The sequence below is a fragment of the Heterodontus francisci genome, chromosome 8 (genome assembly GCF_036365525.1).
Source record: "Heterodontus francisci isolate sHetFra1 chromosome 8, sHetFra1.hap1, whole genome shotgun sequence".
Classification (NCBI taxonomy): domain Eukaryota; kingdom Metazoa; phylum Chordata; class Chondrichthyes; order Heterodontiformes; family Heterodontidae; genus Heterodontus; species Heterodontus francisci.
This window is the reverse complement of record NC_090378.1, coordinates 22,473,395-22,497,593: the sequence shown is the minus strand read 5'-3', so window position 1 is coordinate 22,497,593 and position 24,199 is coordinate 22,473,395. Positions and strand designations below refer to the sequence as shown.

The 24,199-nt window shown below is 41.8% G+C and overlaps 1 protein-coding gene across 1 annotated transcript in view; it reads right to left on the bottom strand.

Moving 5' to 3' along the window:
• ephx4 (epoxide hydrolase 4) overlaps positions 1–24,199 on the bottom strand; it is a 55,113-nt gene that overhangs the window by 15,180 nt on the left and 15,734 nt on the right. Inside the window, exons 3-6 of the mRNA XM_068036355.1 lie at positions 17,308–17,465; positions 11,456–11,584; positions 4,080–4,183; positions 2,314–2,462 (exon numbers count right to left, since the gene is read on the bottom strand). Coding sequence (XP_067892456.1) covers positions 2,314–2,462; positions 4,080–4,183; positions 11,456–11,584; positions 17,308–17,465 — 540 coding nt within the window. The remainder of the gene's footprint in view (positions 1–2,313; positions 2,463–4,079; positions 4,184–11,455; positions 11,585–17,307; positions 17,466–24,199) is intronic.

Genomic DNA, 24,199 nt, shown 5'->3' with positions numbered 1-24,199 from the left:
TTAACACACAAATTAAAAAATAAAAGTCCCTTCTAAGTTAGTCCAATACACACACACACATCGGTTAAAGAAAAAAGAGGTTTTCTCTGCTGAGATTTTTTCTACAAAAATACAAATAAATTACTTTGGCCAAATATTTGTTAATTCTAGAAGGAACAGCATAAGATATGGAATGATATCAGTTCCCCCTTTTCTGGTGTCTCAAATACAGGTAGAGGGCTGTCACTGGGATCTTTTTTAGCAGTTCTCTTCAGGCGACATCAAGGATTAGTCTGGCAGGCTTTCCAGGAGAAATGCGGCATCAGGGGTTTCAGCTATCACACTGGATTCGCAGTGTTTCTCAGACAGGTGGAGAAAAAATGAACTGGTGTCTTCTTTCTCGACAGTCTGACCCCCAACTGACTCAAAACAATATTCAAACCGAAAACAACTCTTGATCACCATAAAGCTTGGCATGTCACTTCTCTGTAAACAACTCCCAGAGTCAGAAGGCACCTGTTTTTACTTAGCTGAAGACACGTGACTTCCAATAAGCGTTTTTAAACAAAGTCCTGCCAGTGACCTTTTAAAAAAAAAATTCCAGTATCTATGGAGTTACTCCAGTCCTCCAAAGGAATCCATCTCTCCAATCTTCAACCCTGAGTCCTCAAAAAAAATTTAAAAATAGAAGCACTTTCATAACACTATCTATTATTGTGTGTGAGCAAGTGACTGCGTGTGTGGGTGCAGTTGTGGCAATTTCGGCAATGAGTATTGCTCAATAAATCATTAATCTTCCCTTTTAAACCTACAAGAAAACCTGTCGCTGTCTGTTTATTTGACAAACAAAAACACAAGGGATTAAAACGCTAGTAACAAAACCACTTGCTACGGTCAGTTGGGAGGTGAGCAGTGGGAACCAGCAACACCCCTTACCAGCTGGCCGTAACAAATCAAAATGGGATGGCAGGAATGGAGACGGTCCTCAAATCTGACTCTGAAATTTGAGATCCGCCTGCATCACGCCATAATCTCAACAAAAACAGTTTGTGTCTTCTGTCTTTTTAACCTCTGGGACAACAACAACAACAACAACTTGCATGTAAATAACCCCCATAAAGTAGTAAAACGGCCCAAGGTGCTTCACGGGAGTGATTAACAGACAAAAATTTGACCTGATTCTAATCTGTGCTACAGCCTATTTTCTGTTCCCAAAAGATAAGTTATTGATATTGAATTATAGCAGGGTTAGTACTAAAAATAATTAGACATAAATATGTAAAGGACAGTAAAACAGGAGAGTTCATCTTTCCAGATTTTTGCTGGACCTCAGTGTTGGAAATTGACTAAAACTCTGCAAATATGTCCTAAGCCTGGATTCTTATTATAGGTTTGCTTATGGTACTTGAATCTACACATGAAAGCAAACAAGTGCAGTGGGACACATAGGGCTGGATTTTACCAGCCCCCCGATGTTGGGGGGACCCGGAAAATACTTCCGGGAGAGGCCCACCATGGGGAGGCCACGGCCCATTTTACCGGCGGCAGCAAGGCCTCGGAATGGCGCCCCCCCCCCCCCCACTCCACTGCTTGGCAGCTGAGCCTTGATTTAAATATTTAAATAAATCATATTAAATGAATAATGACTTACCTTGTAGCAATAGCTGTCCCACACCGATATTCCAACCTCTGGCTGGAACTCCCGTGCCTTCGGATCTCCGTCCGGAGATCTGAGGCGTAACACTGGTGGGGATGGGGGAAGAGTGAAGTTCTCATGGCATGAGGGGGTGGAGTGGGGAAAGCTCTTCCTATTGGTGGGAGGGGGATGGTGGGAAGGGATTGAGGGTTAATGTTAATAAAGTTTGGGGGGGAAAGGTTGGGATTGGAATAAAAGTTTTTTTGGAAGGGGGGGAAGGGCAATTAATGAATTGATTAGTTATTGGGGGTGTGGGAGAGGGGATTGAAAATGTTAGTACATGTCTAACTTTATTTTTGAACATTCTGTGACTTTAAAAATAAAAATGTAACTGAAGGGCTTGAAGCCATTTAAGAATGGCTCCGCGCCTGCGCAGTGGCACTGGATGGTGTGCCCGGCCCCTCTACGTCATCAGGGGTGGGTGCTCCGCCCCTTCCATTCTAATGGATCACTGTGCGAAATATCGCAGCAGCTCCGCGGCGCACGTCTCGCGCATACAGTGCGCACTTCTTGAAGCTCGCCGCCGAGAAGGGCGGCAAGCTATTAAAGTTCAGCCGATTATTACAGGACTTTTCAAGTCATCACATGTCTGTACGTTAATTTTTGCACAAGCTCTGTCTTTTTCAACCCTAGTGTACCTGAATATATTTCTGAAGTGGCTGAGTGGTCCAGAGAAGGCGCCAGGCTGGGAAAAGATGTACAGATAGGCTTCAATCTCATCTGAGGTCATCCTGCAGCCTTTTGTCCTAATGCCTGTGCTCTGACTTGTGAATAAGTACTTCAACACCTAGAACATAAAATTGGTTAATTGCTGTTGACATACTTGTGGTTATTTTGGACACTGAAAGCACTGTCTACACTTTACAATGAGATGCAATATGTAACCATATTTTGTAGTAGTAGTACTGCTTTTGCTGTGTCTTCATCCAGGGTAACACAGTATTTTATTTCCTCCCAGTCTTTAAGGGGTAGATCTCGACTTTGTGCAATAGCGTAAAATGGGTGATAGTGAGTCGGCAGCCAGTTCTACATCTCCCCAAAATTTTATTTCCATTCAAGTCAACTGAAATAAAACCGGGAGAGAAGTAGGGCTGGATTTTACATCGGGCGGATGGGAGCTGGCCACTAACGTAAAACCTGCTTCCGTCCAACCCAAGGATCCAACCTGAATTTTACGGGTTCCCGGGCTTTATCTGTTCCAAGGTGAGACTTCCACCCGCTTGAGGGACGAAGTCCCGCCTCATTGAGTTGCCGGCCAATCATCGGGCCGGCTGCTCTTAGTCCCAGCAGCGTCACTGGGAGCATTGGCCACTGCTGGGACTGCAGACCAGCCGAGGACATGGAAACAGGACTACAGGTAAATTTGGTTTGCCTTGCCGGTGTGATTGTTCGCGTCCTGGTGAGGCAAGGGTGGTCGTGTGGGGGGGAAGGCAGGCGTCTTGGGTCTGGGGGGTGGTTGGGGAAGCAGAGGCAGCCTTCCAACGGGCACCTTGTGCCCGTTTGTCCAGGCCCCACCCCCAGTGCGCTGAGAGGCCGCCAGGTTTCACTGGGCAGCCTTTCAAGTCTCCTGGACGCCCGCTTGCCATGGGTAAAATCCCCGTGGAGAAGGGCAAAGGCCCTTAAGTGGCTGTTAAGTGGCCACTTAAGGACCTTGATTGGCCCGGGCGGCCCGTTTCTCGCCCCCACCGGCCCACGTAAAGTGGGGCAGAGGCGGGAGCGGCTCGGGAAGGCCTCCCGCTCAATTTCACGCCACCCTCCCACCCCCCCCCCCCACCACACCCTGCCACCATCCGGCTTGCTGGGGTGGTGTAAAATTCCGGCTGTGGAATGGGTTGCTGACTCGCTATCACCTGTTTTACACTTGCACAAAGTTAAGAACTACCCCTAGGACTCTTTGCACAACAAGCTGATTACATGCCTTTCCCAAAGGTTTGCCTGAGGTGGGTACATATACTGTACAACACAAAGTAATCGTAATATATATTCTGCAATCAGTTAATGTGGCACCCAGTTCAACTGGTCCTACTTGGACGGTTGAGAATGCATAACATATTCAAAGAGTTTAGGTAAACCAGATTAGTTAACGGAGGTTGTCTGAACTCCAAGAATAAATGACAGTCACAAGCTTAATACCATCTATAATTCTTAATAAATGTATTGTTATTGATAGCTAAAACTGATACTATAGTTGTACAAAATGAAGACTGTGAACAGCTTCTGCTGTGTCATCATCCAGGGTAACACAGTCACACAATTTACTGCTGAATAAAATAAAATACATATATATTTAGAGGAAACATTGTTCTGCTTATAAAGTGAAATTATAAAGGAACTGTATTAGTATATGTTTAAAAACTTTAATGGCTCTTTCAACCACATCACTTACACCTGAATCGTTCCTCACCTTGAAATCACTTATCGTAAGAACAAATTCAGGAAGCCATGGCACTTGGAAAAAGAAAAGGTAACTTGACTTTATCAGTTGGGAGGGATGTCGCACCATGTAATCTGAGAAAAAAATATATCAATGAATTTCTTTTGAATGCTTTAACAAAATATATAATTTTCTTTTATGCAAAGTATATTCCACGTAGAACCGCAATTTCAGTGACTTAATGTGGATCTGCTCCAGTGATAGAGAATTGGAAGCAATGCCCACATCTCTGTTTCAATTTATTGATTACCAAAGACCAAATTCTACATCATCTACAATTCATCGTCTTCGGCAATTCCTCGTGTCAAGGATGATTCTTCCTTGTGGATGGCTGGGTGGAAGTGAGATGTCAGTGTTGGCTGTCGGTTTACACATTAGCCAATTAATTTAAATCTATGCCCCTTGGCTATTGACCTTTCTGCTAAAGGAATAGGTTCCTCCTATCCATTCTATCTCAAACCCTCAAATTTATATTCCTCAATTAAATCTGGCCATAGCCTTCTTAGTTTCAAAGAAAACAGCCCCAGCCTATCCAATCTTTCCTTATAGCTAAAATTCTCTAGTTCTGGCAAAATCCTTGTAAATCTCCTCTTCCTTAAATACCTTCCTTTAATTCCATGACTAGAACTGTAAGCAGTGCTCTAGCTGCGGCCGAACTAGTGTTTTGTACAGCTCTAGCAATACCTCCCTACTCAGCTACTAAAGGAAAGTATGCCTTCTTAATTACCTATTTATTTGTCCTGCTACCTTCAGGGATCTGTGGACATGTGTTACAAGATCCCTCTGCTCTTCTATACTTTTCAGTATCCCCTACCATTTACTGTGTATTCCTTTGCCTTGTCTATCTTCCCAAATAAATTCCCTCAAACCTCTCTGCATTGAACTCCATTTGCCACTTTTTTGGCCACCTGACCAGTCTATTAATATCTTGCTGCAGTTCACAGCTTTCTTCCTCACTATCAACCCCATGGTCAATTTTCGTTTGATCTGCAAACTTCTTAATCATTCCCCCTGCATTTAAGTCTAAATCATGGATACACACCATGAAAAACAAGGGTCTAAGTATTGAGCCTTGTGGAACTCCAGTCACAAAAACACCTGTCAACCATTATTGCTTCCTGCCACTGAGACAATTTTAGATCCAACTTGCCACTTTTGCTTGGAACCCATGAGCTTTTACTATTCTGATCTGTCTGCCAGACAGGACCTTGTCAAAAGCCTTGACAAAATCCATGTAGACTACATCAAAGTCACTACCTTCTTTGAATTTTTGAGGAGGTAACAAGGAGGGTCAATCAAGTTGGTCAGACAGGGCCTTTCCCTTAATACTGACTGTCCTTGATAAATCCATGCCTTTCTAAATGACCATTAATATTGTCCATCAGAATCTTTTCCAAGCATTTGCCCACCACTGAGGTTAGGCTGACTTTTTAAACAACGGTACAACATTAGCATCTTCCAGTCCTCCAGCACCATGCCTGTAGCCAGAGGGTAATGGAAAATGATGGTCAGAGCCTCCGCTATTTCCTCCCTTACTTCCCTTAAGAGTCTTGGATTCATTTTATCTGGGCCTGGTGATTTATCTAATTTCAAAGATGCTGAACCACTTAATATTTCCTCTCTCACGATGTTTATCTCATCTGTATGAGGGACCTAGTTAGACCACTACGTCTCCCTCCTGCACCATATTTGTATCGCTCTGCTCTGTGCGGAATCAGGAATCGCTGTCTTAGGCTGCATTTCACTTGATGTTTTCTTAGTTTATAATGAAGTTCCCATTTTGAATAACCACCTCTTTAGTTTTCTTCATGAATTAAGATCTTGCTTTCACATGCAAATCTGTGTCAGAACAAAACTAGAAATTCTGCTTACAACATCTTCAATGAAGTTGTTAATAAATATTAATGGATGGTGGCAGGTCCACGAGAGATCCCTGGAGGACTCCACTGGTTAAGGATGCCAAGATAGAATGATCATCATTGATAGCTACGGTTTCTCTTCATTATTGAACCAATCAATAATCTAACTTTGACTTAGAAACATTAATAATTAATTCAGTGTTCATTTAGTTTTAAATAAACTAATCAGGAGAAACTTATGTTGTACCATTATCTAGGATATTAATTTCCTCTATGCACTGATTAATAGATTGGCATTACATTCCCATCTGTACTGTTTTAACACAATTTTAACCCATTTAAAATAAATGGGTGCAGGAAAACCGCACTGGCAAGAAATCACTGAGCATATGAGAGGAAACCAAATCACCTAATGTCGATCTAATTATTCCTTCTCGTTTTACATCTTTGCAACTCTTACATCGCAGGCTAGGTCATGTGCATTTCTTAACTGGGGTCTTTCCATTAAAAGAAACAGAAAATTAGATTCAGATTAAAACTCATTCATACAGCATAAAGAGCAGCAAAGAAAATCTGTTTCTCACTATGGGGTTGCTTCATTTTGAGAGATTTCTACCGTGCAAGGAACAGCACACAATAGGTCTTGAATTCATTTATTACTCTGGTTAATCTCAAAAATAAACAGGTAGACCAGATTCTGTTTGACATCAGTGAAAATATTTTTCAGATATTTCTACAACACATATGCTGTATGCAGGTTGCCATGGTGCTATTATATTTGCCCTTAACTGTTAAAAACAGATTTGAAATAATTACCCTCATTTTCTTTTGGAGCAGAACTGTGGTTCTGGAAAATGTGACAAATTGCATTTTGCCTGATGCAGAAACCTGGAGCCGTGCTGTCCATCATGGTCTAGGACAGTTTCCCCTTTTCAGGAGAGGTGCTTATGATGGAAGCTACTAATGCAACATCTGGCTGCCAGCAGCTGAAGTAAACAGCTTTTAAAGTGGTGAACCTGCTATAGCCATTGGAGTAATGGTGCCCCACAGAGGGGTGAAGCTGTGGGGTAAGTGGTGAATTTTCTTGAGGAAACCGACCTTTATTTTTGATTACAGGCAGAAAATAGCCTTAGCACTTCTGCTGTGCTGTTACAGGTGATTTGATGAGAAAGCCTGATGGATTACGAGCATGCTGAGGTGAAGTTCGTCATATATTGACACGGCTGAGGTAGGTTTTTAAAAACTTTTTTTTTTTTATTCGTTTCATGGGATGCGGGCGCCGCTGGCAAGGCCAGCATTTCTTGCCCATCCCTAATTGCCCATGAAGTGGTGGTGAGCTGCCTTCTTGAACCGCTGCAGTCCATGTGGGGTCAGTACATCCACAGTGCTGTTTGGAAGGGAGTTCCAGGATTTTGACCCAGCGACAGTGAAGGAACGGCGATATAGTTCCAAGTCAGGATGGTGTGTGGCTTGGAGGAAAACTTGCAGGTGATGTTACCACACATCTGCTGCCCTTGTCCTTCTAGTTGGTAGAGGTTGCAGGTTTGGAAGGTGCTGCCGTGCATCTTGTAGATGGTACACACTGCTGCCACTGTGCTCAGTGGTGGAGGGAGTGAATTTTTTTTGTGGACGGGGTGCCAATCAAGCGGGCTGCTTTGTCCTGGATGGTGTCGAGCTTCTCGAGTGTTGTTGGAGCTGCAACCATCCAGGCAAGTGGAGATATTCCATCACACCCCTGTCCTGTGCCTTCTAGATGATGGACATGTTTTGGGGAGTTAGGAGGTGAGTTACTCGCCGCAGGGTTCCTAGCCTCTGACCTGCTCTTGTAGTCACGGTATTTATATGGCTACTCCAGTTCAGTTTCTGGTCAATGGTAACCCCCAGGATGTTGATAGTGGGGGTTTCAGTGATGGTAATGCCATTGAATGTCAAGGAGAGATGGTTAGATTCTCTCTTATTGGAGATGGTAATTGCCTGGCACTTGTGTGGTATTAATGTTACTTGCCACTTATCAGCCCAAGCCTGGGTATTGTCCAAGCCTTGCTGCATTTTTACACGGACTGCTTCAGTATCTGAGGAGTCGCGAATGGTGCTGAACATTGTGCAATCATCAGCGACCATCCCCATTTCTTATTTTATGATTAAAGGAAGATCATTGATGAAGCAACTGAAGGACACAACCCTGAGGAACTCCTGCAGTGATATCCTGGAGCTGAGACAATTGACCTCCAACAACCACAACCATCTACCTTTGCACTAGGTACGATTCCAACCAGCGGAGAATTTTCCCTGATTCCCATTGACTTCAGTTTTGTAAGGGCTCCTTGATGCCATACTCGGTCAAATGCTGCCTTGATATCAAGGGCAGTCACTCTCACCTCACCTCTTGAGTTCAGCTCTTTTGTCCATGCTTAAACCAAGGCTGTATTGAGGTCAGGAGCTGAGGTATTAGATTAGTCAGAATATAGAACGCTGAAGAGAAAATACAAAACATTGTCTCCAGGTTCTGTGAACACAACATACTAATGGCAATGATGACACGCAAGCCGAAACCAAAATGGGCCTGATTTTAACTCTGTGTAAGTGAATGGGTTTTAAATGAGTTAAAATCATGTTCATTGTTTCAGGCAAAGATATTAGCCTCAATTTCAAATTGCATTAGTGCAGCATGGGTGGACCAGGGTGGATGGGAAGTGACCATGACGATGCTAGTGTGAGGCTTGGGGCATTTCAACTCAGTAGCATCCTCCTGCCCGAGCCCTGCAGGAACCGTTGGGTGGCTGGTGGGCTGGAGTGGAATTTCACATGGAATTAGGCTGCTGCTGGGGACCTCTGAATGGGTCCTGAGGTAAGTGGTGAGGGGGGGTCACCCTTTTGATTATCCAATTTTTGGCAAAAGATTTGTATGGGAGCGGTAACGGTATGCTGGGAGATTTGTGCCGGAAGTTATATGATCACTAGCTACTTTGTAAGTATTTTGTGTATGGGTTGGGGGAGGGCAAGGGCTGCATTTGTGTAGTCTGGATGGGCAATCCTGCTCCTGATGACCCACCAGGAATTTTAAAAAAACTTACCCGAGCGCCTCCTGGCCCTGCTCCTGCTTGCTGCCAGATTTTATTGGCGGGTACCGCACTGGGCACCATTTATAGCATGGGCAGTTAAAATCATGACCAGGTCCTAATTGCGTCAAGAGACTCCAACAGTTAAAAATCTGAGGTCCCCGCCTGCCTCCCCTTCACAACATAGGGGAGATGGTGGCAGAGTGGTAATGTCACTGGATTGGTAATCCAGAGGCCAAGGCTAATACCTTGGGGACATGGGTTCAAATCCCACCATGGCAGGTGGTGGAATTTAAATTCAATTAATAAATGTAACTAATAAAAATCCGGAATTGAAAGCAATAATGGTGCCATGAAAATATCAATTGTTGTAAAAACCCATCTGGTTCACTAATGTCCTTTAGGGAAGGAATCTGCCATCCTTACCTGGTCTGGCCTACGTGTGACTCCAGACCCACAGCAATGTGGTTGACTCTTAACTGCCCTCTGAAATGGCCTAGCAAGCCACTCAGTCCAAGGGCAATTAGGGGTGGGCAACAAATGCAGTCCTTTGCAGCAATGGCCACATCCCATGAAAGAATAAAAGATAATTACAGACATCTTAACCTCACCATGTGGAAAAATCTGCAGCTCCCTTCATAGCATCCAAATATTTTTTAAGCAACAAGGTTTTCATTGCATTACCCCATACTGAATGCCATTCAACATGTTACTCTTTGTATGCAGAAGAATCTCCTGCTATTCTTACTAAATTTGCCTTTTGACATTTTGAAGCTATTCGCCTATGTCTACAGAAAGGTTTATCTGGAAGTAATGCTCCTGGAAGAATGGAGTATTTTTCATGATTGTTGTGATGTAGAATAGTATTCTGTGCTGCGTTTCTTTTTAAACTCACTTTATGTTGTATTCAAGACAGAGGTTGATAGATTTTTGGGAATTAAGGGCTATGGAGATAGTGTGGGACGGTGAAGTTGAGGTAGAACTTCAGCCATGGTCCTGTTGAATGTTGCAGCAGGCTCGAAGGGCTAAATGGCCAAGTCCTGCTCCTATTTATGTTCTTTTAATTACCTAGTGCTGATATATTTTGCATTAGTTAACAATAATTTCATTATTCAAGACAAGTTGTGAACTGTAAGAATTTGTCAAACTGGTAACCCTAATAAAACAAAAGCATTTTAGAAACAATCTTGAAATAGAAACTAATTAACATTGAATTCAATTAAAAAGGAATCATGAGAAAGACAAGAAAGGAGGGATGAATCACTAGAGAATGTCTGAATCGAAATGAGTTCCTTTGTTGAAACTGTGATAATTAGAATCTACGCATCAGATTGAAGAAAAAGTGGATAAGAATGTCTAGGATGGCAGAACATTACAATACACAAATAGGACATAAATAGAGCTAACCATCCAACTGGCCAAAACTTCTGAAGGAAGGCACATCAAAAAATCATGCCCCCCCCTCTCTGAGGAAGAGACACTAGAGAAAGGAGATTAAACTATTGCTATCAATCCCCCTTTACAGATAGACAGTCTACAGTGGGTTAGAATAACTAGGGGAGCGACCACCAGACAAAGAAGACTTCACTTCTGATTAAAGGAGTGCTAATTGTCAGAGTCTGCACGAGAATTTGTACATGCAGTCAAAGCGGGTGCAAAGTCGGCAGAGTAACAGTGCATTCATGTGGAACAGCGTGCCAATTATGCTGGTCTGGGGCTTGAGGCAAATTCAGCTTTGGGCCTCATTTAAATGCAGTTGGTGAGCAGCAAGCAACAAACAGATATGCCGCTGTAGGTCACTGGTTAAGGAGGGTGGAAAATTGGCCGATTCTTAACCGGTGCTGGCCAACAGGTCAAGACTGACATGGGGAGGGGAGATGATAATTTGAGGGGGGGTGCGGCATGGGGGCGAATTGGGGGGCACAAACATGCTGAGTGAGTCGGGTTTTTTTGTGCTTCTCCTGGCACCCCGAAAAATTTAACACTTCTTTTGCCCTTTTTATGAGCAGCCTCAAAATTTAAGCACTGTTGGTTAAAACACTCAAAGCATCAATTATTTATACACAACTGAAGCTGATCTTAAATAAAAACAAGTAACGCTGGAAATACTCAGCAGGTCTGGCAGCATCTGCAGAGAGAGAAGCAGAGTTAACGTTTCAGGTCAGTGACCCTTCATCAGAACCTGATCTTGTTCCTGCTTTCATCAGGTATTGCTGGATAACCATTTTCTTATCCCTAACTGAGAGATGCTGAGACCATTTGTCATGCCCCAACCAACTCAGCATAGACAGTAGATCAAATCTAGGACCCTCCTGGACTTTAAAGCTCAATTACTCACTGGATAAATTGATTAACCCACCAGGGGCTCCCGGACATCAATCATTCATCATTAACTAAAAAGAATCTAGTGGCTTAAAATGGAACTTACCACAAAAAGCTGTAGGATGTGGGCAGTTCAAAATTACAATTTTATTTACCATCTCAGGATAATAGATAGCAAAACACCAGGCGATTAATCCACCCCAGTCATGGCCAATCAGAACACATTTCTTGTAGCCTGCACAATAAGTAAAAGCAAACACCTCAATATATAGAAGTGAAAAAATAAATATAAGGAATGTTGATCAGAAAAATCAAAACCAACTCAATCAGAAAACTGTATAATCATAACTATTTGGTTTGAAAATATCCGTTTATTTCCACATCTCTTTCTAAACCCCAAATCACATAGTGCACTTGACTGCAGTTTTTTTCCCATGCAGTTGGGTTTTGTGGTTGCTGTACTGTAGAATTGTCATCATGACTTGGTCCCTGAAAACGCCTGGACAAGTAAAAATCAGAACCTAATTCCCATTAAAAGCTGGTTACCACAGCCAATACGTTCATTGACATTTTACAATTTTGGGAACTCTAATTTTATCCTTGTGCAAATAATTTTGAGACCAGATTTAAAATTAGAAAAATTTATCAACAGATAGATAGCTTTTGACAGGGAGAAGCAATAAAAGTCACACAGGCTTCAATGGCCCGGATTTTGTGGTTAGTGGCAAATGACTGGTGCCAAGCATTTGTTACATTTACACTTGCCCAGAGACTTCCTATGGGACTTTGCAGCGATTAGAAATCCATTTCAGTTCAGCGCTGTCTACCGGGGATTTGGGATTCATGTGAACTGTGCATCTCCTTAACCAATCAAATTGAAGATTCCTTCCTGAGACATGCAGAGTCTGAACCAGAAAGTGCAAGTTAGAATATATAATTCAATGCCCAGTCTGATGCAGAAAGTAAAATAAAATGAGGGAAAGAAAGATGGGATTAAGAAAGATAAAAGAGAAAGAAAAAGTTTTTAAAAAGTTATTTTACATTTCCAACAATAATTAAAATCTGAAGAAATGAGACTCCACACTTGCAAAAGCTAATTTTCAGTGCTGGATAGATTTGGCAGTAATTAAGGCTCATCATACCACTAAAAATTAACTTAAACTGGAATGCACAAGCCCTAAGTTCTTCTGGCAGGTTTAGTGGGTATTTATCATGTAAGCACAGGAACTTCATACCGTTCCATGGGCTGAATTTTAGTAGCATGCCGCAAATCACAAGGGCGTGCTTTGCAGTTGGCGGTCCACCCGTGTGGAGCGGCCTCTGCAGAGCCCCCATAATATTTCGGGTGGGGGCTCAGTTAAATGGCGGGGGCGGAACGGCCACCCCCGATGACGTGGAGAAGGTAGCCGCTCCATCCCAGGCAATGGCTTCTGGCGACACCACGCAAGCACCGGTGCTATTTTTAAAGGTTTTCAAGCCCTTAGAAGAAATTTGAATTTTTAAAGGTATATTATTGTAAATGGTCTTTAGAAAATTTTTAAAAAGCTGGAGGCCCTTTCCCACCCACCCCCCTCATGTTTGTTTTTGGGCCACTTAACCTAAATAAACTTTATTCCCAACCCGAACCTCCCCCCAACCTCCCCCACAACCTTGTTACCTTTGCTCTTCAACCCCTTCCCACCATCCCCTTAGCCAATACAAAGTGTTTTCCCTGCTACCCCACCCCGGCCCTGATAATTTCACTCCTCCCCCTTCCCCACCAATGTCACGCCTTGGAACTCCAAACGAAGGAGGCCAACGACCGGAATATTGCGTGGGACAGCCGTCGGAACAAGATAGGTTTATTTGCATGAATTTCACTTAATTTTAATATTAAAATGAAGGCCCTGCTGCCGAATGGTGGGGGCCGCACCGAGGCCTCTCCGCCACCATTAAAATGCAGCAGGGCCTTCTTGGCGTCAGGGGTTGTGGCGGGCCTCTCCTAGAAGAATTTTCTTGGCCCGGCTGCCAAGACCCCCAACATTGGAGGGCTGGTAAAATTCAGCCCCATGTGTAAAAATGCTGAGTCTCTCAGTGAAATGCTGTCATAGTTATTTTTCTGGAGGAGCAGAGTAACCTAGACAGCAACTTCCTGATTTCCGAGATGAACTGCACATGTGCAATCTGATTTATACTTCAGTAACAGTGTGCACTGTATTATAATCCTACTGTTTTATTTGGGGGAAATATATGGTGTGTCTTTAAGTCAGCAAAGAATCAGTACTGCTTTAAGAACCAGCAAGCCTCAGGAGTTGGAGCAGGTGTATTTCGGTTGCCGTTGGATACAACCATATAGAGTGGAAGAACCAGCCATCTTCAAATGTGCATCCTGGTTGCCTTGGACACAGCCACTCAGAGACTGAGAATTGATTATACAATGTTGCAATTAAATTTTGAACTGGCTTTTAGTGGAGACAGACTGTTCTAACAGACAGTTCTAACAGACAGACAGCTGGAGCAGCATGAATGGAACAGAGATCTCTGATAACTTAAACTGAAGGAAGGTGAATTTTAGACTGATCACTTTTTCACCTCTCAAAAAAATTCCAAAGCCAAATTGATTCATTGAAAAGTGTTTGTGAGTTGTTGATCGGCTGAAGTCATCGCTGGACAAAAAAGGGGTTGAAGTTTCGGATGTTGGACATTTTTTCTTCCTTCATCGGACCCTGGAAGACTGCGAGTGGACTTTAATCAGAGGACTGTTTATCGGGAAGTGTAAATCTGAAAGAATACTAATTCTTTCTATTTTAAATGTTGTTTTTATCCTAGTAGTGTTTAAGAGTTTAGTTTTTCTAATAAACAGTTAATTTGTTGATCTAAAGACAACTGGTTTGGTTCATCTCATTCGGGGGTTAATAGATGGTTCAATTCGTCTGTGGTTTTCTGTAATTTGGTAAGTTTAATGTGATATGTTAGGTGATCTGTGAAGGGACAGGACTGAATTGACAGTGCATTTCTCCCACCTCAATCAGAATCATATATTTTGACTGGGGGCTTTGTCTTACGTGGTCGGTCGTAACAACTGGTAGCCTCACCGTTATTTTTACTGCCAAATCTGGGCCATTACTTTTAAACTGAAAATCAAAACACAAGGATTTTTGTCTGAATTATTGTTAAATGTGCTTCAAGAACAAGGATTTCAAAATACTCATTTTTCAAACCTTTCAAAAGATCGCCTCTAGTGTCATTAGATTTATTAGTGAAATTCATAGCCAAGACATTTAAAAAGGTATTTATTTCTTAAAACTCCTTTGAATATGTGCAGACATCATACAGATGCTACAGCCCCAAAATTATTTGTGAAAACAAATTAGATGGCATTTTTTGAAAATTAACATTATTAACACCTACTTAACGGTGAGTGGAAAATCATAATTTTGGTGCCAAGAGTAATATTGTCAATATTACTGGCATACTGCATTTTTCAACATTAATTTAATACAGTGGTAATAGATTAAAGTATGAGAATTGAAAGTCAATAATTATCTAATTGAGAGAGCTAGAGAAAGGTTACCTAGCCTCAGCACAATAACAGCAATACAGAAAGCCTGTTCAGGTTCCCTGGAAATATTGTGGCCTATTGCACACAAACAAAATATCAAAGAATGTTAATTATAGCTTGTAATTTCAGTTAAAAAATGAAAATATATTTTTGGATGAAAATAAATAATTCTATAGGAAAGCTAGACACTTTCCAAGATTGCATGAAGGTTTGTCAATTCATCTAATCTCATCCTTCCAAAATACCATCTTACCATTATAGCATCAGGTGGCGTATAAAATGTAATTGAGTTCTCAAATCACACATCACACCTGTGACTTAGTGACAAAAAGGTAACACACAATTTCAAAATCTCAGCACAGCTGGTACTTATTTATCTATGTTTATATTTAACTGTTTTGAGAATAACTGTTATATTTCAAACATTAACTGGCTGGATTTATCCTGCTCTGTGCAGGCGGGGTGGGGGGTGGGAAAGGCTGGGAAAGTAGTGGAGAGCCACGTCAGGACAGGCCTCCGACACATTCCCCCTGATGTAGAAGTTTTTCAGGACTGGGGGTTGGGAAGAGGATCAACTGCTCGTACCACAGAGACAGGCAGTCAATTAAGATGATTAAGATGCCAATTAGAGGTGATTTTGCGGCCTCTCTGCCATTTTGCCATGGTGGAGTGGACCCCCACTGCATGCAGAGACAGCCAGCTCAACGAAGGCAGCCTCCATGTGGCAGACTGGGGGGCCATTGGCGTCTCTATGCTCCATTGACAGGACTTCGAACATGAAAGGCACCAATTGCGGCCGATCCCAATCCAGTGGAAAGGTTTTCCTTCCATTACGATGGACCTGCTGGCCTCAATTTAGTTAATTTTTACACTACTGTGCATTTCAGCATGGGCATCTCCATGTTGAGACATCCTCATGGTCCCCATCAGTAGCGCCTACCTCTCCCGGTGGGGCTGCTGAGGCTCCAGAGCTGCCAGCCCTCTGATTGGACCAGCAGCATTGAAAGCCCGCCCGCTGTCCTTAATTGGATGGCGAGCTCGGAGGCCACTTCCTGGTAGATTGCTGAGTTGGCCTCGCTGTCGGTAAGTGCAGGCTGAGGACCCCCATTTGGTTCCGACATCAGGGTCCTGAAGCCCGTGGGAAAATCCAGCACTATATTTTGAAGCGACAAAAGTATTTAAGTTTTTCTTTTAAAGCAGCTATTCCTTTCAGTTTCTTTCTGACCTGGAGCCAGAAATTCACAAGTACTTTCCAATCTGCAAACTTCTCTCCCCAAACAGCAATTAATCATGGCTGACCACAGGCTAGGTTTACTTGCAATTAAACGTTGTGGCCTTAAAGAAACAGGATGAACAGAAACAGTGCAGAGGCTGAGTGAGGAAAGGAGGGGGGTATTCTCAGGAGGTGAAATTCAGGATGGATCGGGGATGGGGGTAATTCATGCAATATGTGTGTTGGACATTTTTTCTTCCTAATGTGTGATAGTTTACATTTGTCTGTATTAGGCAAGAAGATACCTTGGTCTTACTCATGCTTCTTTCCCCCCCAAATCATTGAACTTCTTCCCAACCTCATCCTGGTCCCCTGAGGGTTGATCCCAAGTTGATCTGGTCAGCAATCTGCTGCTTTGCTCTCATGGTCCAGTGCAAATTTGTGGACCAGTCTTTGGACTGAAAAGTTAAGCACATCTTTCCATAACACTGCCAATTAGGATCTTGATGTCCCAGTCTGTGAAGGAGACTTTTTGTCTTCTTTCCTTTGGCAAGAGTTGAGCGTTCTCTACTGGTAAAGTGATGCAGTAGTATTCATATGGATATGTTGTAATTGATGAGGTTCTTTCATTTCTGACACTGAATTAGGAATACTTGAAAATATGAGATATAAAATGGTGCTCATCCATCATCCTGTGGGTTCACTAAAATTACTGAACTGTAGGAAATTAGCACTTCATTTGTGAAAACAGAAAAATATAATTCTAAGTGTATGGGGGAAAAATGGTGCCAAAATATCAGTGGAAATTTTCCTGTTATAAGCATAATTGTAAAATTATGGTTTATCAATTTAACAGCAGAAATGAGACTGTGGCTGCTGCTTTTGGAATTTAATTCTATCTTGGAACAAGAATAATTTCAGCATTACCCAATTCTCAGATTTGCAGATCAGCTCACTGCTCCTTGATTTCCAAAACACTTAAAAAGTTAGTCATGAATACAAAACAAAGCCAAAGTGCTACAGTGTAAGTTGGTAACCATTGGTTACAATACCAGCACAATATCTGCATTGTTAGCAGAGAAAAAAATTTATTGTGGATATCAAAGAGAAATAAAGGAAGCAGCATTCTAAATTATCTGGTGGTGCAACAGCAGAACAAAATAAAACATTGAAAGCCAACAAGGCATCCTTCCAACTAACCTACCGAGTGACTCCACAATGTCCTTTACATCTGTAATCAAACAATCCAGCTGGTAATTTTCTCGACCAATGGGTGCATCTGATTCTCCGTATCCTCGTAAATCAACTGCAACGACTCGGAATACGCTCTTAAATTCCTGAAGCTGATAACGCCAAGAGTACCTGCAGCACAGAAGGAAATTGTAAAAGGTGTACTTGAGATAAGAAATATTGACAGTCTTTGAAATCAAATGACCTTTAGCACCCTTTCTATAAAATAAATGAGGGGATCAAATGCCTTATTTTCTATCCTTATGTGACCCAGGTCTCCCTAGCGGATACATGGCAATTGACTGTGTTTTTATACAGTCGAGGTTTTGGGGCTCTTGTTTGTGTGATCCAAATACGTGGTTCAAAATCAGCTGAATTCAACCTCCTCCCAAGCGTCTCTGCTCCTCCTCTTTGGACTGTTACGACCAGGTGAGAAGGGGTCTAGGGAGTTCCCTCTCAACTTTTGCCTGGTTTAACCGTAACAGGGTTTAATTTTAAAACACCGTGTTTTTAGCTCCCCTTTAGTGAATCCTTGTTCACTGTTCTCCAATTGTAAGGCAAAGAAATCAAACAGGTTTCCTTAGATTTAAACAAGAAAGGTAGAAGTTTATTAATTTAAAACTCGAATCCGGTTAACGACTACGAATATGCGATGCGACCACTCTAGCATGCTTACGCGATAAACACACACGCAGATAGAGACAGAAAAAGTATAAGGAATAAAGGGGAAAAGTTTGGGGCAATATCTGGTAGTTACAGTCCTTTAAGGTCAATGTAGAGTCTTTGGTTGCCGGTAAGTCTTGCAATTCGTTGGGGCCCAGTTCACGCTTCAACTTGTTCCGATGTAGGAGTCTTTTCTCTCAAGGTTTATGTGTCTTCCATGGGTCCGGTGGCTTGGGGAGAAAGCGGGGGAGAGAGAGGCTTCCTTGTTCCAGCTTCAGTTGCCCACTAAACTCTGAATTCAAACTGTCCTGTGGTTTGTTCAAAAAACCTGGACCAGCCAATTAGTCATGTGACCAGCTGGTTTAACCAGTCCTGGCTATGTGGTTATCATTTTAGCAGGGCCTGGAATGCGCCTCCTTACACCTTCAATGTCTGGTAATCAAAATCCATTTGGGTAAATTGGAGCAGGGAATAGTCCTTTGTCTCCACAAGCAGCGTCGCTTAGTATGCAAATGTCCTTCTCCAGCCCAGTGTCTGGTGATCTTCAAACAAATCATTTCTTCACTCCAGCAACAGTTTAAAATCAATGTTCATATGACAAAATTAATATGCCTCATTCTTGGCAGGTGGGGGTCTGCATGACAGGGCACTTCCAGTTTTTATGTTGTTGCTTTTTACCTCTGGCACCTGCATACATAGAAGTCTGCTGTGTTATAATCATTGAATTATTCCTCAGTAATGCCAAAATCAAGAGATCATTATGGCTTATAACAACTGCTTTTATTCTAATATTTAAAATTACATAAAATATTAAGCACATATATTTTCTATATGTATATATGAAACCATCAAGAATAAATTACTTTTGGCTTCAAATGCTGAATTACGGCACAGTTTGTAATGCTTGATAATCCACTGAATTTTCCAGTGTTATTGGTAGTGGGTGGGGGATAATACATTTTCTACTATCAGAACTGTGCAAATTCATATAAATCCCCAATACAAAAGGTACACTTTTTGAACTTCCATTATTCCCCCATAATACAACAAATGGAATCTTTGATATAGCTGCAGTGTAATTCATGTCAAGCTCACGCTCAACTTCACTCTCATTGTAATTTCTTCTTTTTGTATGTCGTACTTGAGGCCAGAGGATTTCAGTTTTCACAGGGAAACAAACTGAATTGCAGAAGACAATCCTAAAACACAAATAAAAATCTTGAAATGCAATGTACTAAAAATTAATTTAGCTTCCTCACTCATCTCAAAGTTGTAGCCTTTGTCACAGGCCTTTTATTCACAGATGGTTTTTAGTTGCAATTTGAGTTGTCAGTTTTTTGTGGGTTGTATCAGCTTTTTTTTAGTTGTTGGTTTGCTTTTCTGAGTTTTGTAGGTTGACATGTATGCTGCTGGTGCATGCTCGACGTCTGACTGACAGAATAATTCAGCTGATCCCATACCACTACCACTGCCACTGAGAGGCTGCCTGTAAGAGGGTCACAGTAGGAGCCTGAAGCATAGAAGAACTATAGAAGTTGACAGCAAAGTGGCTACTCAGACCATCATGTCTGCTGCCTCTTTGTTAGTCCCAGTGCCCTACTCCCTTCCCATAATCTTGTATCTTGTATCTATTCAGTTCAAATAGTTACCTGAGTTTCCAATTAAACATACAATGGTCTCTGCTTCAATTCCCTGTGGGAAAGCATTTCATGCTTGAACAATCCTCTGCATCAAGAAACTTTTAACCTTTCCCCTCACAATTGCAAATCAATGAACACTTGTCACTGTCTTCCTTATCAGATGGAAAATTTTTCACAATTCACCCTATCCACCTTAACAAAATCCATTGCAATTTAAAAAACCTCTATTAAATTTCCTCTTAGCCTCTTTGCACCAGCAGAAATGGCTTGACTATCACACATCCCTCCTCGTAGCTACTGCTTCTGATCTCTGGCATCATCGTGGTGAATCTGTGCATGCACCGCTTTAATGCCCTTTCTACAATTAATGTAAAATAATTCATCACGCTGATTTTATTTATGTATGGGCAGGTAAGTAGGATTGTCTGAGTTTCCAATACATTAACTGCACACATTTAGATGTTTGAACACTCACCATGTAGGATGGCAAGGACTCAGCAGAAAGGATAATGGAATGGGCAAAAAAAGGTGATAGATCGAATTCAATGTAAGTGTGAAGAGGTATGTTTTGGTAAATAAAATCAAAACAATGATTATACTTTGAATGAGGGAAGATTAGGCAATGCGTTAAAAACCAAGACATTTGGGAGTTGAGGTTCACAAGGCATTAAAATAGCACCTCAAGTGGATAAGGCAGTTTTGGCCTCCCCACTTCAGGGAAGAAGTTGAGACAATAGAGAGGGTACATTGTAGATTCACTAGGATGCTGCCTGGTATTAATATTAAATTTTAAAAAATTAAAAATAATAAAATAGGTGTTTAAAATTAAGGCTCATGTGCAGGAAACACGTTATAGACTGGGTGGGCCAAATGACTTGCTTCAGTATGTTAATATATATGTAACTCTATGATATTGCCTCATTTGATAGTTAAAGTGGGATTAGAAAGTTTGGTTATATTGTAGGAAATATGAGCATTTTCATTGAGTAATTCTATTTTTAAAATTACAACGGATTTTTGCATTGGGAAATACTAGATTCCATTTTAGAGAACAATATCGATAATATTATAAATTTAAGTTGAAATTGTAATGCTTTCAAGTTTAGAAATTATACACTCTTTTTTTGTTAACTATTCTAGTTATTTCTATGGACAAAATGAAGCTAATTTAGCAAGTCAATATTAGATCAAGGAAAGGAAAATTTAAAAATCAAATTATACTGTGATTTCTTTTGAGAATGCTGAAAACTTTATGCTATAACTTTACAAACAAATATTGTAGCTAAAGGGCAACGTACTGCTGGGTTAGGAACAGTGGAACAGAACAAATGCATGTCTGAAAACTTGCACTTGATTCAAATCAACTTCATCTACTTATCCTGTGAACATAGAATGTGTGTGTGTTACAGAGATTCATGTGCAGGCCATTTGACTATAAATACAGAATGCCCTTGCACTCCAGTCTTCATTGTAGGACATTTCCATTGTAAATAAATTGAGAATTCCCTTGTGTTCTAGTCTGATGTGCAGGGCATTTTAGCTGTAAATATAGAATGTTTCAGTATTACACAGAGTTTTGTACCCAAGGCTGTTTTTAGTACATTAGGGGGCAAGCAGAGTAATAAGGACAGTTGCCCCAAGAGACCGACCCTCTTGTGGCTGCAGGAAAGACTTGGAGAAATTCTACTTAGGGACAAAATGAGCAACAGATTTTCTAAAGACTAATGTATACTTCAGAAATTCTAGCTCAGTAACTGATGGCCAACTGTGCACAGTGGAGACTGCATTCTAGGCAATTACACTATCTGCAAAGAGTCTCTACAGGCAGGTCAAGAGATGTTGGCTTTCTGCCCAAACAGTTGGCCTGATATAGAACACTGAGGTGTAGTCGCAGGAGCTCTTGCGTTTCTGCAAAAAACATGAGGGTCAGACTTAAGCACAAGCAATTCTTTCCGTGCTGCTCCAGACAGCCTGGCAGAGAACCTGCAGCTTAGCCATACCTTTTCAAGTTTGGAGAGGGCGGACTCTAATAATGAGCACATCATCCGCCTCTTATCCATCAGACTGCATGGGCAAGATTTTAATTCACTTAAAACTAATTCACTTACACAGAGTTAAAATAGGGCTCCCTGATTTTGCACTGTACTTAGTGCAGGAGCAGGAGGTAGGGTTTCTCTTCAGTTTGCCAAATAGGATTTCAATGTTCCTAGGCAGATACAGGCTTTTTAGAATAGTGAACTTGGTAAGAGTGATTGCAAATGTCAGACTTTGCTGAGGTTTTAGATGCTTTCAGCCAACTAAACTTTTTTTTTTGCCTCAATTAGATTTGACCATTGAGCCAAGATTAGAATTTCTGGCCAATCATAATCAACGGACAGAAAATCCAGTCCAAGGAGATCAACATTCGCAACTGAAGAGAGTTTGTAGGACATTAACCAGCCATTGCTGGGCAACATCACAGTCCATCTTTCTGAATAGACCAATAGACTTGCTCTTCCTTCGTAGCAGGTAACACTTTATATCCACGCGCAATCCAATTTTGGCTGTATTTGCCTGCAGTGATTTGGGTCACCACGTGCTTTTCACAAGGAAAGCTTATAACTGGGCTAAAGGTGGTGTTGTTAGCAAGGAGAGTGTCATTCTTCAAAGCCATTGATGATGAGCAGAGCAAGACACAAGCTTGCTTCTTTGAAAGCAGTAAAATGACAAATTCCCATTTGTAATGGCCCAATCTGAGAAAGTTGTGAATTCAGTTCAGAAGCTCACTGAATATGTAACAAAAGGCTGGCTTCTTGATGGGGACAGAATACTATACACTATTAAAAGTTCTTGAACTGTGAACACAGAATGCCACTGTGTTACCAATTATTATAGGTAGAGCATTCTCACTGTAAGTACAGAATGGCCTTGTTACACCAATCTTCTAAAATACACCATTATATCAAATTTTTGGGGTCACTGGTTGGTTTAGGGCTGGTGGGTAGGTGGGGTGGGTGAGAAACTCAACTGCCACCCCAAAGAACAAGCCCGTTGTACTTTAACTCCCGGATCTCATTATAGACTCACCAGTGGGCTTCCCAACCAGTTTGCTGCCCCATCAGGGAAACCCACCCACTTTCAGAGAGATCCCAGAGGTCTATTTAAAGCAGGAATGCTGCTCTTAAAGCAAGGCTGTATCCTCCTGCAAGATTCTGCAGTTTGACTGCTAGGAAAGTCCATTGCTCAAATGCTTTGCAGGTGTGGTCCCTTGAGGTCCTGCTGGAGGAAGTTAGGGAGAGGAGGGAAGTTATCTTTTTAGCCAATGCCAGGAGGATCCAAAAGCACCAACTGCACCACGCATGGAAAGACACGACTGAGATTGTCAGCTCCAGGAGCATCAGCCCCATGACCGGGATCTCATGCAAGAAGAGCTTCAATGATCTCTCAAGAGTAGCCAGGGTGTGTATAGCTCTTCATTTCTCCATCTCTCTCCCTCAACAACACATGGCAGATATTACATGATGCTATGCACCTCAAGGCCAAATGCTATAATACCCTTACACTCATATCATAATTCTCATAATAACAGTAATGAAAGAAAATGTTGAATAATTAGTGAAGCAAGTATTGTTATATTTATCTGTTTGTAAAATAATACTTAATAGGTCCAGGTATCAGTAATTCAGTATACATTACAGGTTATAACTTTAAACACAACACCTATGCAAGCAGCTGCTAGAACACAGTACAGAAAGTGACGGTAATTATTGTTTAGTGAAACCTATTCAAAGCAGTAAATGTCTTAATGTGCTTCTACCTCGGTGACCACTTGTGGGAACTGACTCAAATCATACCAGCTTCAGTTCATTGTAGAAATAATTTAGACTATGATCAAATATGTTATACATAATAAAGCAGCCTGTTATGACCAGGTGAAAAAGGGGTCTAGAGTTCCCTCTCAGCCTTCACCTGGTCTTACAGGGTTTAATTTTAAACACTTTTTTTTAGCTCCCCCTTAGTGAATCCTTGTTCACTAACATCCAATTCTAAGGCAAAGAGGCTAGACAAACAGGTTTAATTAGGTTTAAAGAAACAAAGGTTGAACTTTATTAAATTTAAACTCTATATCGGTTAACGTCTATGGATACGTGATGCGCCCACGCTAGCATTCATACGCGATACACACATGCAGCGAGGCCTGGACAACGTATGTCAGCCAAGAGCGACGTCTCAATTCATTCCATCTTCGCTGCCTCCGGAGAATACTTGGCATCAGGTGGCAGGACCGTATCTCCAACACAGAAGTCCTCGAGGTGGCCAACATCCCCAGCTTGTACACCCTACCGAGTCAGCGGCGCTTGAGATGGCTTGGCCATGTGAGCCGCATGGAAGATGGCAGGATCCCCAAAGACACATTGTACAGCGAGCTCGCCACTGGTATCAGACCCACCGGCTGTCCATGTCTCCGCTTTAAAGACGTCTGCAAACGCAACATGAAATCCTGTGACATTGATCACAAGTCGTGGGAGTCAGTTGCCAGCGTTCGCCAGAGCTGGCGGGCAGCCATAAAGACAGGGCTAAAAT